At 45.0% G+C, this 19,521-nt stretch overlaps 1 protein-coding gene across 1 annotated transcript in view; it reads left to right on the top strand.

Annotated features, from left to right (window-relative positions):
- The window catches only part of LOC106588717 (thrombospondin type-1 domain-containing protein 7A-like), a 170,657-nt gene that overhangs the window by 115,198 nt on the left and 35,938 nt on the right, over window positions 1-19,521 (top strand). Inside the window, exons 13-20 of the mRNA XM_014177994.2 lie at window positions 1,046-1,312; window positions 6,178-6,356; window positions 7,049-7,054; window positions 7,504-7,637; window positions 7,854-8,007; window positions 10,777-10,918; window positions 11,152-11,267; window positions 11,461-11,578. Of these exons, the coding sequence (XP_014033469.2) occupies window positions 1,046-1,312; window positions 6,178-6,356; window positions 7,049-7,054; window positions 7,504-7,637; window positions 7,854-8,007; window positions 10,777-10,918; window positions 11,152-11,267; window positions 11,461-11,578 (1,116 nt within the window). The remainder of the gene's footprint in view (window positions 1-1,045; window positions 1,313-6,177; window positions 6,357-7,048; window positions 7,055-7,503; window positions 7,638-7,853; window positions 8,008-10,776; window positions 10,919-11,151; window positions 11,268-11,460; window positions 11,579-19,521) is intronic.

Here is a 19,521-nt window from a genome sequence, read left to right as displayed (position 1 = left end):
GAGGACTGTGGAATAGATCTTAAAATGCATCTTTTAAACTTTCCTTAGGGTGCTTTTTAGTTGTTTCATTTTTGTCATTCTTACGTTTTTTTAATCTTATGTTTGTTGTGTAGTAAATATTTCAGCTTTTATTTGTATTGTTTTTATTCGTTTTTATTAGAATGCATTGCATTCCATGTCTGAATAAATACAGCTTGATTTGATTAGAACCCCAGACTGTCAGTCTCTGAAGCAGTTCGCTATGTTGATGGAGGAAATCCTGGAAGCCCTGCGGTTAGTTCTCTTCGTCTCTTAGTGGACTGTAGTAGGTCTACAAGTACAGTAAACGAACTAACTTAGTCCTTTTTGTCTGTGTAGGGACACAATGCCACTAGAGTCTTTGGCCACAGTTTGCAAGTTCAGAGAAGTCATCCCGAAATACTGATACAGGCTCACATATTTATTTATTTCATCCCCCTAATGGTTAAGCTTAGTATGAGGGTTAGATCCTATTTCCTCTGGTCCTATAGATCTGTTAGTGCAGCTTCCTACCTAAAGAGACTGAAGTACTTGACATGACTTTGACGTTAAGGTTCCAGTGCGAGGGAGACAGTATCACTGCATAGTTGAATGCCAGAGTGTCACAAATCTAATTTGGTCAGTCAACAGTCTAAGTGCCCTCCATAGTATGCCTGGAGGTCAGTTGAATGTACAGCATAAATGATTATATAGGATAAGCCTATAGGACCCTTAGATTCTTCAGGAAAAGCTCACGTTGCTAGAAGTGACTTTTATCGAACCCCCCCCCCCCCTCCCATTTTCACCTGGTCCAAGTTAGCGGATGTTGAGTAAAAATATATATGATAATCTCTATCCTTTATCAAGATCCAGGATACCGGCTTGTTACAACGTTTCTTTCAATACTTTCCATTCGGTGTGGTTATTCTCCAATTTGGCTATTACCATTCTAAGTGATTGCCGTTCGGGTTGTATGAGTTAGACAGCCACGCTGCATATCGGTTTTGATTGATCGCCTGTCCTACCTTTCTCCCTTCTCTCTTCTCAGGGAAGAGCAAAAAGCGAGACCAGTGTAAGAACAACCAGGTGTACCCCCTCAGTGAGATCCAGTACTGCCCCTGTAACAAGTACAACGCCCAGCCCGTGGGGAACTGGTCGGACTGCATCCTGCCTGAGGGTGGGCGCGTGGAGGGCCAGCTGGCCATGAAGATCCAGGGGGACATCAAGGAGTGTGGCCAGGGCTACCGCTACCAGGCCATGGTGTGTTACGACCAGGACAACAGACTGGTGGAGACATCACGGTGCAACAGCCACGGTGAGTCTTACAGGCCTCTCACCAACATCCAATTATTGTTCATGTCTATAAGGAGGACGTCACCTCGTTATGTATGATGATGTTATGATGGTAAGTCTACAGTAGCTTTGTCACGGTGCAACAGCCACGGGGAGTCACAAAAAGTGTCTGAAACATCCAGTGTCTCTCTTCCATCTCACATCAACTCCCTTGAAGCTGTATGCATTAAACATAGCCACTGTGATTCATACAGGGTGTCTGTATCTCCATTTAAAGGCATGCTCAGTGATATGACAGTTCCTGTTACAGAAAACAGAAAACGAGTGTGGAGAAATGCAAGATAAGGCAATTGAAAATGCTTTGGCTTTGGTCTTTGGATTTCTCATCAATTTGTTTCAGCCCATTATTGAATACATTTTGATAATGTTGTTCCCTTGTTCTCTCCATCAAGAAAGTATTTATTCAACATTTACATATGTGTTCTATTGATGAGGCTCCATTGGACCCAATTTGATGTCAGGTTGAGAGTGCAGAGCAAAAACTCATCTCACTGTGTCCTTTTCAGCATCCACTGATTGTAAATTCAATAGAGAACAAATCAATGTGATAAGGAAGAGGAAGGGCCTGCTCGGCTGGATACAGTCGCTCTGCCCTTAGCCCAAATCCGTCAAAGGAACATTCATCACATTTAAACCAATCAAATGTATTTATTATGCCCTTTTTAAACCAGCAGATGTAACAAAGTGCTTATACAGAAACCCAACCTAAAACCCCAAAGAGAAAGCAATGCAGATGTAGAGCATCAGAGCTGCTTTCGTCCCAACAAGCTGTATTAGCGTTCAGGAATACACAGTAATATCGCCTTCCAACCAACGTGGAGAAGAAAGTTAGGAATCACAGTGCTATTGTCTCGTCCATGTAAACCCATGGAAGACGTAGCACTATACCAAGTGCTTAGAGCAGTGAGTGGGCTTCAGTGTTTGTTCTCTGTAAAAACCCATGCCTTTATGAATCATAGCTTCACTTGCAGTATAGGGCCTGAGGTATGGTTCATAGTGTAGAGCTGCGACGTGATGAGATGTCACAAGCAATTGTTAGACACTAGCTACTGCTATTGTACTGTATGTCTACCTCTCCAACACCACTACCCAAGTGTCCTACACGTCACACTATGAAGGATTAGGGTGGCATTTTTTCAAGCTTAAGGAACCATAGGAGATCAGTGATGATGCAATGGCTATACAGGAGTTACTGGTATTGTAGCTCTACTGCTCCAACAACACAATCAACCTACCTGATTGGCTCCCACACGTGCTATGGATTACATTATTTTATTGTATTTTTTTATTGGATTATTACTCTAATTATTATTATTATTTAAATACATTAAATAAATAAAAATAAAATGAATAAATTACATTAAAATTCATTAAAATTCATTGAAGGTATATGGTTACCTATACAGCTTTCAAACCAATACGTTTTTCGGCCAACTTTAGCATTCCACCATATTTTTATGCCATTTTTATATCTGGCCAATATCAAAACCTAAACTTTTATTTCCGTGAACCGAAATACTGAAGCGTCATTGGCACGCACTACTCTCTTAAACTATTGATGGTTGTTACTGGGGCGGCAGCGTAGCCTAGTGGTTAGAGCGTTGGACTAGTAACCGAAAGGTTGCAAGATTGAATCCCCGAGCTGACAAGGTACAAATCTGTTGTTCTTCCCCTGAACAAGGCAGTTAACCCACTGTTCCTAGGCTGTCATTGTAAATACGAATTTGTTCTTAGCTGACTTGCCTAGTTAAATAAAGGTAAAATAAAAAATAAATAAAAAACTGTAGGCAGCACCCCTTACTACTATCCTCCTGGCAGTTGTAAACTTTGCAAGGCATGTCACTTCACTCATCTCTTCCCATAGCCCACCAACCACATGCACTGCTTTCTTAGCCACAAATGGATGGATCCAGAAATAATTACTGTGGGAATAAATATCACTGAATGACAAAAATATTGGAATAAAGTAAACTAATGCAATTGAAGGCATCAAACTGTTGCTTACTGAAACTCTTAAAATATATTAGAATTATTAGCGTGTGGTCAACTATTTCCGCACCTTTTTGAGGCAAGCGTGGGGACTCCTGACAAATCAATCAATGTCAGATTTTTCTTCGGTTGGATATTGGTTAAGCTACAATTAGGCTGCGGAAATTTTAGCTAAGTGCTGCTCATCAGAACATTTTTCCAGCATGTTATGTAGTTTATCAAGTGGATTATTTTGCTCTTCGCTCTGTCGCTTAGTAACCTCGGCCTACTCCCGACCAAAAGCCTGTGACTTGTCTTAATCATCAATGTGATTTTGTTTCACTGAATCTCCGTCTGTATATTTGGTTAATTCTCTGGCTGGGCAAATAGGTGGTGTAGTTTTCTCATCTATCACTGATCAGAAACATTTAGCATGCAATAATGTAGCCTGAATCAAGTGTAGGTCTATTATCTTTGCTCGACTGCGTATAGGCATCTCCAAATGCCCGCAGAGGTTGTTGATGAAGATACTCTCAATATAAGAGATGAAACGTTCTATATGTTTTATATGACAGCGGTTCTACACGCTGCCGTGACTCTGCGGGACGCAAGATTTGTATTTTATTCTGTTATATTGATATTCTTAGCATACTATAAAGCCTAATATAAATATGTGTTGACGGTTTAATGAACAAAACAACTATTGATTTAATTTGCATTAGGAGCCGTGTAGCCTAAAGACTGCACAGACCAGTAACATTATCAAACTCAAAATATGCCATTCTATTCTTTTGAAAATACATTTTATTAGTCTTATGATGTTTCTTAGGACCTGCCTAAAACCAATTAATAATGAATTTCTTTGTGATAGTGTATATTCATTGGATTAATTAAAATAGACGTCCACGCGCATCGGCCCACTCTATTCCCAATCCTAAACCTGCCGGCATGTGAACGGGAGATATAAAAGTCTTATCCTGGCGAGAAGGTGGTAAAAATGGGACTGTATGAATTGGGTTCTAAAAAACATCGCCTGATTGTTTTTACAGACAAAATACCGTAAAGTCTGTCCAATAATGGGTACTATAGAGACAATTGAATTCCCTGCTTTATGTGGGCTTGACATGATGGACCCATGTTAAAACAGTCTTCTAGTAGCTTCTCTATATAGAACACAATAGCTTGTTTCATATATGGCCCTCAAAATGGCTCTATATAGAACCCCAAAAATATATAAATACATCTGCAGTGTATCTGTAGTAGCATTAGTGTATCTGAAGAGAGTCTGTAACTTACACGGGTCAGTTCCTCCAGGGCCATCTTGATTCGTCTTTTCATTTTGGTTCACTAGTGGTTTCCAAATTGTTATGTTTTGTGGGTCTTCTGGGAATGGTAACCAGGTGACTTCTATAAAATCTAGAAGAATTCTAAATATATAACCAAACAAAAGCCCAAATACAATGAGATTATGGGGTAATCAATTTGGGCAACAATAAATCTCCCTCTAATAACGCTGTTAGTCTTTGTAAAATGTCCTAGAGGGAAAAATAGACTGTGTTTGTTCTTCTGATCTCATCTTACGTCAGCAAGTTCAGAATCATACATTTACCAGATGTAAAAGAATCTAAGAAATAATAACTCAAACTTGAACTTTAAAATTCCTCATTCATAATACAGTGAGTGAAAAAAGTATTTGATCCCCTGCTGATTTTGTATGTTTGCCCACTGACAAAGAAATGATCAGTATATAACTTTAATGGTAGGTTTATTTGAACAGTGAGAGACAGAATAACAAGAACAAAAATCCAGAAAAACACATTTCAAAAATGTTATAAATTAATTTGCATTTTAATGAGGGAAATAAGTATTTGACCCCATCTCAATCAGAAAGATTTCTGGCTCCCAGGGGTCTTTTATACAGGTAACGAGCTGAGATTAGGAGCACACTCTTAAAGGGAGTGTTTTTCTGGATTTTTTTGTTGTTATTCTGTCTCTCACTGTTCAAATAAACCTACCATTAAAGTTATATACTGATCATTTCTTTGTCAGTGGGCAAACATACAAAATCAGCAGGGGATCAAATACTTTTTTCCCTCACTGTATGTTAATGTATTTTCCATTACTGTGGATCCTTGCAGGTTCCTGTGTTGTGAACTAGCTTCAGCTAAGAGCAATGACCTCCCTACTCTTTCAGTGGACAAATGAGGCTCAGTAATCCACCCTCGCGCAGATAAACAGAAATAACAAGCCGAGAGAGAGGCACTCCTGCCAAAAACCAAAAAATCATGACCTCTCTCTCTCTCTAGCTTTCGTTTGCTCTCTCTTGCTCTCGCCATTCTCTCTGTCTGTGTGTCTCTGTTGTTCTCTGTGTGTCTCTGTGTCTCTGTCTGTCTCTCGCTCTCGCCATTCTCTTTGTCTCTGTGTGTCTGTGTGACTCTCTCTCTCTGTCGCTCTGTCTCTCTGTCTCTCTGTCTCTCTGTCTCTCTGTCTCTCTCTGTGTGTGTGACTGGCTCACATAGAAAACAACAGCCTTCTAAATCACACAACAGGCTGCTGCTCTCTTGTTTCATTGTATTTGCCAAGCTCCAGTAAACAGTGTTATAATGCTGTGTGTTGCCCTGCGCTGCCATCTCAGTTCTTATAATCATCTCTGTAGCCTTTCATCAGTAGGAATGTTGGATTTACTCCAGGTGCTGTTCAGTTAGATATTTTACAGTTTAAATGTTATAACCCAATTTCACAGTATGTTGTATAACTGAATACAGTAGCTTGATGCATCACTAACTGTGTAAACTGATACAGATGCTGTCAGATGATGAAACTATACTGAAGCCTAGTTGTCTCTCTTTGTGGTTTAAGGGTATATTGAGGAGGCTTGCATCATCCCCTGTCCATCTGACTGTAAACTCAGTGAGTGGTCCAACTGGTCACGATGCAGCAAGTCTTGCGGCAGCGGGGTCAAAGTGCGTTCCAAGTGGCTGAGGGAGAAGCCTTACAACGGTGGTAGACCGTGCCCCAAACTGGACCATGTCAACCAGGTGATTGGGGGACGTTCATCACTCTTGGCTCTGTCTAGAAACAACCCTAACCCCTTGACACTTGTGGAGATCTGAGAAGATTGGACAGATTTGTACCATATTGCTTAAACCAATCAAATCTACTCAGATCTCCACAACTTAGTGTCTAGGGGGTAAAGAGTAAGGGATATTTTATTTCTTTAACTAGGCAAGTCAGTTAAGAACAAGTTCTTATTTACAATGACGGCCTACCACGGCCAAACCTTAACCCGGACGAAGCTGGGCCAATTGTGCGCTGCCCTATGGGACTCCCAATCACAGCCGGTTGTGATACAGCCTGGAATCGAACCAAGGTCTGTTGTGACACCTCTAGCACTGAGATGCAGTACCTTAGACCTCTGCGCCACTCGGCAGGGGTTTCTGGACAAGTCTTGACTCTCTGTTCTCACCTAGAACATGGTAGATGGTAGAGGTCCCTGGCTTGTTTTAATGTTTAATGAAAATACTTATGATTTAATGCATTAGATTAAAGGAACCAAAATAGTGTTTATTTTTTAAAGAAGCCAGAGTGGACATCTTTCAGTGTTTTATTCATTAGCCAAGTTAGGGCTTGTACTTGTAAGGTTAAATCAGCCTGTATTTAAACACTCACTGTCTGTTTCCCCCTGGTCTCTTCTTCTTTTCCTGGGTGTATGAACTGACCCCCTCCACAGGCTCAGGTGAGTGACTTCTCACTTGCCTTTTATATAGGGCTGTCAAATGATTAAAACAGATGATCCAGTTGTGATTCATCACGATTCATCGCGATTCTGAATTAGCTCAAAGTGAGCTGTAATTTAAGATTTTAAATTACAATTATTATTTTTTTATGACAAGAATATTGACGTCTTGATTTTGTCCAAAGTAACGTTAGCAAAATTAGGTAAATTGAGAAAGCACACTTTCTTTAACTTCAATGTCAACTTGTTTTTACATGGCATTGTAGATTTTAGCTTATGTATTTTGGATATTTTCATTGTGTTTTCAACTCTTTCAGACAATGCAATTAATCACAATTAAAATTAAAAAATTACACAAAAATGACTAAAAGTTGACTGGAGTTACGATAGATGGCTATAGATGGCTATAGTGACTATAGATGGCTTACAGTCTAGTGGTCTCTCACAAGGTGTATGAGGTGGTTCCCTGTCTCAGTGACTGTGGTCAATACGTGTGGGTGGCTGAACCCTGGAGTGTCTGGAAGGTCAGCAACGTGGACCTGAAGGAGAACTGTGGTGAAGGAGTGCAGACCAGAAAAGTCAGGTATGGACAATCAGCTCTTATAGATACAGCTTAACCTATTTGACTTATTCAATTCAGCTCCAAATGGAGTGTAGGCCGGTCAGAATTTTGTAAGTTCTAGCAACAGCCCTAGCTGATCTCATCGGATGGGGGGGCGGGGTGACGACGACGACAACAACACTATTTGGCATGACAGGGACAATCAGTATTACTAGATTATTGTCCCCCTCTGTCCAGGTGTATGCAGAACACTATGGATGGGCCGTCGGACTCTGTGGAGGACTACCTGTGTGACCCAGAGGAGATGCCCCTAGGGGCCAGAGACAGCCAGCTGCCCTGCCCTGAGGACTGTGTCCTGTCTGACTGGGGGGCCTGGAGCCGCTGCTCACTGGTATGGACATATATAGACTACCTTGTTGTTTAATCACCTATTTTATCACTTTACAATATTTAAGTTATTTTTTGTTTTCTGGGTTTGGTTGGGAGCAAAGACATGTCCATCTCAGTAGATGGACTGATGCAGTACAATTCTAATGTATTCTATGATAAACTCAGAAAAAAAAGAAACATCCCTTTTTTCAGGACCCTGTCTTTTCAAAGAGAATTCCTAAAAATCCAAATAACTTCACAGATCTTCATTGTAAAGGGTTTAAACACTGTTTCCCGTGTGTGCTCAATGAACCATAAACAATTAATGAACATGCACCCGTGGAACGGTCATTAAGACACTAACAGCTTACAGGCAGTAGGCAATTAAGGTCACAGTTGTGAAAACTTAGGACACTAAAGAGGCCTTTCTACTGACTCTGAAAAACACCAAAAGAAAGATAACCATTGTCCCTGCTGATCTGCATGAACGTGCCTTAGGCATGCTGCAAGGAGGCATGAGGACTGCAGATGTGGCCAGGGCAATAAATTGCAATGTCCGTACTGTGAGATGCCTAAGACAGCGCTACAGGGAGACAGGATGGACAGCTGATCGTCCTCGCAGTGGCAGACCACGTGTAACAACACCTGCACAGGATCGGCTACATCTGAACATCACACCTGCGGGACAGTTATAGGATGGCAACAACTGCCCGAGTCACACCTGGAACGTACAATCCCTCCTTCAGTGATGAGACTGTCCACAATAGGCTGAGAGAGGCTGGACTGAGGGCTTGTAGGCCTGTTGTAAGGCAAGTCCTCACCAGACATCACCAGCAACAACGTCGCCTATGGGCACAAACCCACCGTCGCTGGACCAGACAGGACTGGCAAAAAGTGCTCTTCACTGACGAGTCGTGGTTTTGTTTCACCAGGAGCGATGGTCGGATTCGCGTTTATCGTCGAAGGAATGAGCGTTACACCGAGGCCTGTACTCTGGAGCAAGATCGATTTGGAGGTGGAGGGTCCATCATGGTCTGGGGCGGTGTGTCACAGCATCATCAGACTGAGCTTGTTGTCATTTCAGGCAATCTCAACGCTGTGCGTTACAGGGAAGACATCCTCCTCCCTCATGTGGTACCCTTCCTGCAGGCTCATCCTGACATGACCCTCCAGCATGACAATGCCACCAGCCATACTGCTCGTTCTGTGCGTGATTTCCTGCAAGACAGGAATGTCAGTGTTCTGCCATAGCCAACGAAGAGCCTGGATCTCAATCCCATTGAGTGCGTCTGGGACCTGTTGGATTGGAGGGTGAGGGCTAGGGCCATTCCCCTCAGAAATGTCAGAGAACTTGCAGGTGCCTTGCTGGAAGAGTGGGGTAACATTTCACAGCAAGATCTGGCAAATCTGGTGCAGGCCATGAGGAGGAGATGCACTGCAGCACTTAATGCAGCTGGTGGCCACCCCAGATACAGACTGTTACTTTTGACACCCCCCCCCCTTTGTTCAGGGACACATTATTCCATTTCTGTTAGTCCCATGTCTGTGGAACTTGTTCAGTTTATGTCTCAGTTGTTGAATCTTGTTATGTTCACATGTTAAGTTTGCTGAAAATAAACGTAGTTGACACTGAGAGGACATTTCTTTTTTTGCTGAGTTTATTTATGTGGTGCTGAACACTGAAAGCAAGAGTAGACTGCTTAAAGGGTTAACTCATAGCTGGAGAGCACAGAGGTGTTCTGCTTCTCACCATGGATGTCTCACACCTTTAACATATAATAACTGGCCAATCATGCCAAGTGTCTACTCTCCATTAACCTGTTTGGGCCATTTTCCCATGGTGAAAAAAACAATTCACAGCAGAGCTCTTGCCAGCAACTCTCACTTTGGGTTTGCACCAATTTTAGCGATGGCAATTCGGTAAGTGTGATTCTCCTGTTAGGCCCTCACCAGTTTAGAAGGATGCCATTCGGTAAGGGTGATTCTCCAGCAAGGCTCGTAGCCATTTAGGTGATGTCCAATTGGTATGTGTTTTTCTCCTACTGGGCTCTCACCAATTTAGTATGATTGTTCTAGCAAGGCTTGTACCAATTTAAGTGATGGCTATTCAATTGATGTTGATCTCCGGTGGGAGAACAGTTGTGATTTATCCTGAGAAATGAACAAAGGGAGAGAGGGTGGGATGACTGAGCAGGGAAGATGATCTCATGCAGCTCTACATAGCATGCTGTGACCACCCTGTCACCCCTTGTGTGTGTGTGTGTGTGTGTCTGTGTGTGTGCGTGTGTGTGCGGGTGTGTGTGTGCGCGTGTGCCTGTGGTGAACCTCGAGTGGGAAGAGGGGTTCACCACAGGGGTCAACCGTGTCACAGTCCCTGCCATTCCCATTCCCATTCCCAGGCACTCTGCCACGGATCCCTTGGGAAAGTTAATTACCTCGGATATAGAATATGTCCCTGCATGAGCAGGGGAAGACAGCACTGCCTGTCACCACCACCTGAATAGACCAGTTTATCTAGTAGGGGTTGGTTGGGGAAATGGGCAGAGGTGGAAATAGACAGAGAATAATGTAGGAAGAAAAATATATTCATGGAAAACCTTTTTTGATTTGCTGGTCGGAAAGTGGTAACTTCACTTTAACAAGGTTTCATATTTGGTTTGCATTAAACGCCAAACTAAAAGTGGATCCCTGACAGGTTACTGTAAAAGCACTTTGTGACAACGACTGATGTAGAAAGGGCTTTATAAAATAATCTGAATGATTGATTGATTGACTTATTCTCTGCTTTAAGCCATGCAACAAAATCAGCACTCGGGAGAGGACGGCATACCTCATCCGTCAACCTGGAGAGGGAAAGCTGTGCCCCAACACCACAGAGACCGAGCCCTGCAGCCTCAACAGCAACTGCTATCACTACTCCTATAACATCACCGGTAAGGCAAATGTCAGCCTGGATTACTGTATGCAATGGTTGGTACCAGAGACGTATATCAATATGGAAATATGGCTCTGGATGGTAAATACATTATTGAATTTGATCTTACCTCAAGTAAATTTAGACCGCATGACATTTGAGATTGAACTAAGTGCAATGGAGAGGAAAAGGGGTTGGGAGTCTCTTTTTTCACCTCACGGTTTTATCCTGTTTTCTTTTTCCTTCATGCAGATTGGAGTACCTGTCAGCTGAGTGAGAGAGCTGTGTGTGGTAGTGGCATAAAGACGCGCATGCTGGACTGTGTACGAAGCGATGGCAAGTCTGTCGACCTCAAGTTCTGTGAACAGGTGTGTGGTCTTCTCTTTCCATTCCAAAACGAATTAGTCATAAATAAGGGCACATCTTCTTTCTTCAGAATCCAGACAGGTTGCTGTTTGTGTGTTGCCTAGGGGACATGGGAAGAGGGCAGAAGAAGAATCTCTCATTGGCCAAAAATAGCCCAATAAAGTACTTTTCTTTTCTTTTTGTTTTCACTTTCAGCTGGGTCTGGATAGGAAGTGGCAGATGAATGCTTCCTGTGTGGTGGAGTGTCCCGTCAACTGCCAGCTATCTGATTGGTCACCTTGGTCCGAGTGCACACAAACCTGTGGACTAGCAGGTACGTCACCATCTTTTTGACCCACTCTCACCTGACTTTGTGTTCAAAAAGACGATTCCATCTTTGAATGCTGGGAATGCGTTCAAGGCTAAGTGAACCCAATTCCGAAGGGCAAGCCACAACAACAGAGAGCTGATTAAGTGGTACATTCACCTATCTATTTTTCTATAGATCCATTCAGGCTACATTACAGCCCCTGCATGTACTGTATACAGCTAGACAGTGAATTTGTAGGCGTAGTGGATAGTCTGTGAATAGAAGTCATTCGACTATGTATCCATTCATTCAAGTACGTTATAGTCCACATCACATCAAATCTATATTGCAATATAGGGTGTGGATTTGCAGGCACGGTGGGTAGTCTGTGAGTCATTGCTCATTGCTCATAGCGCTGCAGGTTCACAGTGCTGCTGATCAGCTCCCGGCACCACACACAGCTCAGAAACAGCCAGAACCTCTCCTCTCCAGGGTAATGGCTGAAATGGGAAACGTTTTAGGATGTGAGAGGGAAACGATTGTGAGCCTTAAACCAATGGAGAGAGTGATGAGGGGGAGAGGAGTGGGGGAGAGGGGGAGGGGGAGGGATGATGATGTCCTCATCTGTAATTCTATAGGATCAGAGGATTGATTGGCGGTCCATTAAGCCTGTGTGCTCTGGGCCTGAGGGACCACTCCAGGATTCAGGAGTCCTTCAGAGCACTGGCCAGTGTCATAGTTGGGCAGAAAGCAAACACAGGTCGAGATGTGAAACCAATACAGGCTCTTGCTACGGTGGTAGCCCTTAATCTGTCCTCAGGCAAAATGAGGAATTTTCACAGGAAAGAGGGATAGGTTAGCAGCAGGTGAACCCCAGGAAGAGGAGAGGAAGAGAACATGTTCTCACACTCACTCTTTTTCATCCTGGAGTAGATTTTATCTCCATGTCGGATGGCAGGACACGGTTACATTGAGTAGCTAATATCTGTTCCTGAGCCAGGAATTGCAGGTTATAGTTTTTTTTCTGAAGGAAATGGAGACACCTGGAAGCAACAATGTGTCGTATCAATAACTGCGATGTGAAAACACACACAAATGCACGCTCAGGCACTCGTGCACGCATATGTGTGGTTTATTTTTTTATTTTTTTTATTTCACCTTTATTTAACCAGGTAGGCAAGTTGAGAACAAGTTCTCATTTACAATTGCGACCTGGCCAAGATAAAGCAAAGCAGTTCGACACATACAACAACACAGAGTTACACAGTAAAGTAAAACAAACATACAGTCAATAATACAGTAGAAAAATAAGTCTATATACAATGTGAGCAAATGAGGTGAAATAAGGGAGGTAAAGGCAAAAAAGGCCATGGTGGCAAAGTAAATACAATATACCAAGTAAAACACTGGAATGGTAGATTTGTAGTGGAAGAAAGTGCAAAGTAGAAATATAAATAATGGGGTGCAAAGGAGCAAAATAAATAAATAAATACAGTAGGGGAAGAGGTTGTTGTTTGGGCTAAATTATAGATGGGCTATGTACAGGTGCAGTGATCTGTGAGCTGCTCTGACAGCTGGTACTTAAAGCTAGTGAGGGAGATAAGTGTTTCCAGTTTCAGAGATTTTTGTAGTTCGTTCCAGTCATTGGCAGCAGAGAACTGGAAGGAGAGACGGCCAAAGGAGGAATTGGCTTTGGGGGTGACCAGAGAGATATACCTGCTGGAGCGCGTGCTACAGGTGGGTGCTGCTATGGTGACCCGTGAGCTGAGATAAGGGGGGACTTTACCTGGCAGGGTCTTGTAGATGACCTGGAGCCAGTGGGTTTGGCGACGAGTATGAAGCGAGGGCCAGCCAACGAGAGCGTACAGGTCGCAGTGGTGGGTAGTATATGGGGCTTTGGTGATAAAAACGGATGGCACTGTGATAGACTGCATCCAGTTTATTGAGTAGGGTATCACACTGATGTGAAAATATTCCAATACACTAACTCATGCATTCAAATAGTATTTTTAAGGGAAATTATTTGAGAATACTTTCAAATACTTCCAATAGAAGTAGTTGATTCCAGCCACATTATTTGAAAATACTCAAATACACAGAAAATAACTATTTCATAACAAATAGTCAATTACACATACTTGAACCCAGGTCTGACACACACACACACACACACACACACACACACACACACACACACACACACACACACACACACACACACACACACACACACACACACACACACACACACACACACTAGTTTCCCGGGGCATGTCAGACCTGTGTGCATAGATAATCACAGCCATGTGTGTTCCTCGGCCAAACACTGATAGCACCATCTGGCATTAGCTCTTCCCCCTTACCCAGCGGCCCACCCAGTCACACACTGCTCCTCACCCCCAAACTCACCGCTGCCAGTAGACCACCCGTCGAGGGAGTAGAGAGACAGCCCCGGAGAGCACAGAATCAAAATCCCATTGGAGAATAATAATTACCATGGGTGCATGCAATAGGGAATCGCCGTTTTAGTTGAACCACCGTTAAAACAAGGCACACATGAGAGAATCTCAACTGCTGATTAAAAAGAACTGGGAGCTTATTTCTCCCATGGTTTCACAGGCACAAAAATCTCTGAAGGAAAGAGAGACCCTCTATGGGGGCAGCACAATTCTCTCTACGGGGAATGCATCGTGGCATGCATCACGGTGGGTTCACCAGAAGATGAATTGGCAGATGTGTGAGAATGGAGACTAGCTGCAGGCTACGCCATGCCCGGGGGACTCTGTTGTAATTGTGTTCAACATTAAGGAGCAGAATAGGCCTCCCAGGCCCTGTGGGTGTGCAGTCAGCCATAGAGAAAATAACACTGACACATGGAGATAATATCAATGACATCTACGGCAGGAAGTGACAGATTTATTACAATTGTTATAGGAGTATGTACAGTGGGGGGAAAAAGTATTTGATCCCCTGCTGATTTTGTACGTTTGCCCACTTACAAAGAAATGATCAGTCTATAATTTTAATGGTAGGTTTATATGAACAGTGAGAGACAGAATAACAACAACAAAAATCCAGAAAAACGCATGTCAAAAATGTTATAAATTGATTTTCATTTTAATGAGGGAAATAAGTATTTGACCCCTCTGCAAAACATGACTTAGTACTTGGTGGCAAAACCCTTGTTGGCAATCACAGAGGTCAGACATTTCTTGTAGTTGGCCACCAGGTTTGCACACATCTCAGGAGGGATTTTGTCCCACTCATCTTTGCAGATCTTCTCCATGTCATTAAGGTTTCGAGGCTGACATTTGGCAACTCGAACCTTCAGCTCCCTCCACAGATTTTCTATGGGATTAAGGTCTGGAGACTGGCTAGGCCACTCCAGGACCTTAATGTGCATCTTCTTGAGCCACTCCTTTGTTGCCTTGGCCGTGTGTTTTGGGTCATTGTCATGCTGGAATACCCATCCACGACCCATTTTCAATGCCCTGGCTGAGGGAAGGAGGTTCTCAACCAAGATTTGACAGTACATGGCCGTGTCAAATGATGCAGTGAAGTTGTCCTGTCCCCTTAGCAGAAAAACACCCCCAATGCATAATGTTTCCACCTCCATGTTTGACGGTGGAGATGGTGTTCTTGGGGTCATAGGCAGCATTCCTTCTCCTCCAAACACGGCGAGTTGAGTTGATGCCAAAGAGCTCCATTTTGGTCTCATCTGACCACAGCACTTTCACCAGTTGTCCTCTGAATCATTCAGATGTTCATTGGCAAACTTCAGACGGGCATGTAGATGTATTCATGAGCAGGGGGATCTTGCGGGCGCTACAGGATTTCAGTCCTTCACGGCGTAGTGTGTTACCAATTGTTTTCTTGTTGACTATGGTCCCAGCTGCCTTGAGATCATTGACAAGATCCTCCCGTGTAGTTCTGGGCTGATTCCTCACCGTTCTCATGATCATTGCAACTCCACGAGGTGAGATCTTGCATGGAGCCCAGGCCGAGGGATATTGACAGTTCTTTTGTGTTTCTTCCATTTGCGAATAATCGCACCAAATGTTGTCACCTTCTCACCAAGCTGCTTGGCGATGGTCTTGTAGCCCATTACAGCCTTGTGTAGGTCTACAATCTTGTCCCTGACATCCTTGGAGAGCTCTTTGGTCTTGGCCATGGTGGAGAGTTTGGAATCTGATTGATTGATTGCTTCTGTGGACAGGTGTCTTTTATACAGGTAACAAGCTGCGGTTAGGAGCACTTCCTTTAAGAGTGTGCTCCTAATCTCAGCTCGTTACCTGTATAAAAGACACCTGGGAACCAGAAATGTTTCTGATTGAGAGGGGGTCAAATACTTATTTCCCTCATTAAAATGCAAATCAATTTATAACATTTTTGACATGCATTTTTCTCGATATTTTTGTTGTTATTCTGTCTCTCACTGTTCAAATAAACCTAACATTAAAATTATAGACTGATCATTTCTTTGTCAGTGGGCAAACATACAAAATCATCAGGGGATAAAATACTTTTTTCCCCCACTGTAGGAGTATAGTAGAGGACTGGCCACACTCTGAGCCTGGTTCCTCTCTAGTGGAGCAATAGTAGAGGACTGGCCACACTCTGAGCCTGGTTCCTCTCTAGTGGAGCAATAGTAGAGGACTGGCCACACTCTGAGCCTGTTTCCTCTCTAGTGGAGCTATAGTAGAGGACTGACCACGCTCTGAGCCTGGTTCCTCTCTAGTGGAGCTATAGTAGAGGACTGGTCACCCCTCTGAGCCTGGTTCCTCTCTAGTGGAGCTATAGTAGAGGACTGGTCACCCCTCTGAGCCTGGTTCCTCTCTAGTGGAGCTATAGTAGAGGACTGGTCACCCCTCTGAGCCTGGTTCCTCTCTAGTGGAGCTATAGTAGAGGACTGGTCACCCCTCTGAGCCTGGTTCCTCTCTAGTGGAGCTATAGTAGAGGACTGACCACCCCTCTGAGCCTGGTTCCTTTCTAGTGGAGCTATAGTAGAGGACTGACCATCCCTCTGAGCCTGGTTCCTCTCTAGTGGAGCTATAGTAGAGGACTGGTCACCCCTCTGAGCCTGGTTCCTCTCTAGTGGAGCTATAGTAGAGGACTGGTCACCCCTCTGAGCCTGGTTCCTCTCTAGTGGAGCTAATGTAGAGGACTGGTCACCCCTCTGAGCTTGGTTCCTCTCTAGTGGAGCTAATGTAGAGGACTGGTCACCCCTCTGAGCCTGGTTCCTCTCTAGTGGAGCTATAGTAGAGGACTGACCACCCCTCTGAGCCTGGTTCCTCTCTAGTGGAGCTATAGTAGAGGACTGACCACCCCTCTGAGCCTGGTTCCTCTCTAGTGGAGCTATAGTAGAGGACTGGTCACCCCTCTGAGCCTGGTTCCTCTCTTGTGGAGCTATAGTAGAGGACTGGCCACCCCTCTGAGCCTGGTTCCTCTCTAGTGGAGCTAATGTAGAGGACTGGTCACCCCTTTGAGCCTGGTTCCTCTCTATTGGAGCTATAGTAGAGGACTGGTCACCCCTCTGAGCCTGGTTCCTCTCTAGTGGAGCTATAGTAGAGGACTGGCCACTCATCTGAGCCTGGTTCCTCTCTAGTGGAGCAATAGTAGAGGACTGGCCACACTCTGAGCCTGGTTCCTCTCTAGTGGAGCTATAGTAGAGGACTGGCCACCCCTCTGAGCCTGGTTCCTCTCTAGTGAAGCTATAGTAGAAGACTGGCCGCACTCTGAGCCTGGTTTCTCTCTATTGGAGCAATAGTAGAGGACTGGTCACCCCTCTGAGCCTGGTTCCTCTCTAGTGGAGCTAATGTAGAGGACTGGCCACCCCTCTGAACCTGGTTCCTCTCTAGTGGAGCAATAGTAGAGGACTGACCACCCCTCTGAGCCTGGTTTCTCTCTAGTGGAGCAATAGTAGAGGACTGGCCGCGCTCTGAGCCTGGTTCCTCTCTAGTGGAGCAATAGTAGAGGACTGGTCACCCCTCTGAGCCTGGTTCCTCTCTAGTGGAGCTATAGTAGAGGACTGACCACCCCTCTGAGCCTGGTTCCTCTCTAGTGGAGCTATAGTAGAGGACTGGTCACCCCTCTGAGCCTGGTTCCTCTCTAGTGGAGCTATAGTAGAGGACTGACCACCCCTCTGAGCCTGGTTCCTCTCTAGTGGAGCTATAGTAGAGGACTGACCACACCTCTGAGCCTGGTTCCTCTCTAGTGGAGCTATAGTAGAGGACTGACCACCCCTCTGAGCCTGGTTCCTCTCTAGTGGAGCTATAGTAGAGGACTGACCACCCCTCTGAGCCTGGTTCCTCTCTAGTGGAGCTATAGTAGAGGACTGGCCGCGCTCTGAGCCTGGTTCCTCTCTAGTGGAGCAATAGTAGAGGACTGGTCACCCCTCTGAGCCTGGTTCCTCTCTAGTGGAGCTATAGTAGAGGACTGACCACCCCTCTGAGCCTGGTTCCTCTCTAGTGGAGCTATAGTAGAGGACTGGTCACCCCTCTGAGCCTGGTTCCTCTCTAGTGGAGCTATAGTAGAGGACTGACCACCCCTCTGAGCCTGGTTCCTCTCTAGTGGAGCTATAGTAGAGGACTGACCATACCTCTGAGCCTGGTTCCTCTCTAGTGGAGCTATAGTAGAGGACTGACCACCCCTCTGAGCCTGCTTCCTCTCTAGTGGAGCTATAGTAGAGGACTGACCACCCCTCTGAGCCTGGTTCCTCTCTAGTGGAGCAATAGTAGAGGACTGGTCACCCCTCTGAGCCTGGTTCCTCTCTAGTGGAGCTATAGTAGAGGACTGGCCACGCTCTGAGCCTGGTTCCTCTCTAGTGGAGCTAATGTAGAGGACTGACCACCCCTGTGAGCCTGGTTCCTCTCTAGTGGAGCTATAGTAGAGGACTGGTCACCCCTCTGAGCCTGGTTCCTCTCTAGTGGATCTATAGTAGAGGACTGGTCACCCCTCTGAGCCTGGTTCCTCTCTAGTGGAGCTATAGTAGAGGACTGACCACCCCTCTGAGCCTGGTTCCGCTCTAGTGGAGCTGTAGTAGAGGACTGACCACCCCTCTGAGCCTGGTTCCTCTCTAGTGGAGCTATAGTAGAGGACTGACCACGCTCTGAGCCTGGTTCCTCTCTAGTGGAGCTATAGTAGAGGACTGGTCACCCCTCTGAGCCTGGTTCCTCTCTAGTGGAGCTATAGTAGAGGACTGGTCACCCCTCTGAGCCTGGTTCCTCTCTAGTGGAGCTATAGTAGAGGACTGACCACCCCTCTGAACCTGGTTCCTCTCTAGTGGAGCTATAGTAGAGGACTGACCACCCCTCTGAGCCTGGTTCCTCTCTAGTGGAGCAATAGTAGAGGACTGGTCACCCCTCTGAGCCTGGTTCCTCTCTAGTGGAGCAATAGTAGAGGACTGGTCACCCCTCTGAGCCTGGTTCCTCTCTAGTGGAGCTATAGTAGAGGACTGACCACCCCTCTGAGCCTGGTTCCTCTCTAGTGGAGCTATAGTAGAGGACTGGCCACCCCTCTGAGCCTGGTTCCTCTCTAGTGGAGCTATAGTAGAGGACTGACCACCCCTCTGAGCCTGGTTCCTCTCTAGTGGAGCAATAGTAGAGGACTGGTCACCCCTCTGAGCCTGGTTCCTCTCTAGTGGAGCTATAGTAGAGGACTGGCCACGCTCTGAGCCTGGTTCCTCTCTAGTGGAGCTAATGTAGAGGACTGGTCACCCCTCTGAGCCTGGTTCCTCTCTAGTGGAGCTATAGTAGAGGACTGACCACCCCTCTGAGCCTGGTTCCTCTCTAGTGGATCTATAGTAGAGGACTGGTCACCCCTCTGAGCCTGGTTCCTCTCTAGTGGAGCTATAGTAGAGGACTGGTCACCCCTCTGAGCCTGGTTCCTCTCTAGTGGAGCTATAGTAGAGGACTGACCACCCCTCTGAGCCTGGTTTCTCTCTAGTGAAGCTCTCTAGTGGAACTATC

Source organism: Salmo salar, chromosome ssa27 (genome assembly GCF_905237065.1).
Source record: "Salmo salar chromosome ssa27, Ssal_v3.1, whole genome shotgun sequence".
Taxonomy (NCBI): domain Eukaryota; kingdom Metazoa; phylum Chordata; class Actinopteri; order Salmoniformes; family Salmonidae; genus Salmo; species Salmo salar.
The sequence above is the reverse complement of the archived record's forward strand: the minus strand, read 5'-3'. Positions and strand labels throughout refer to the sequence as shown.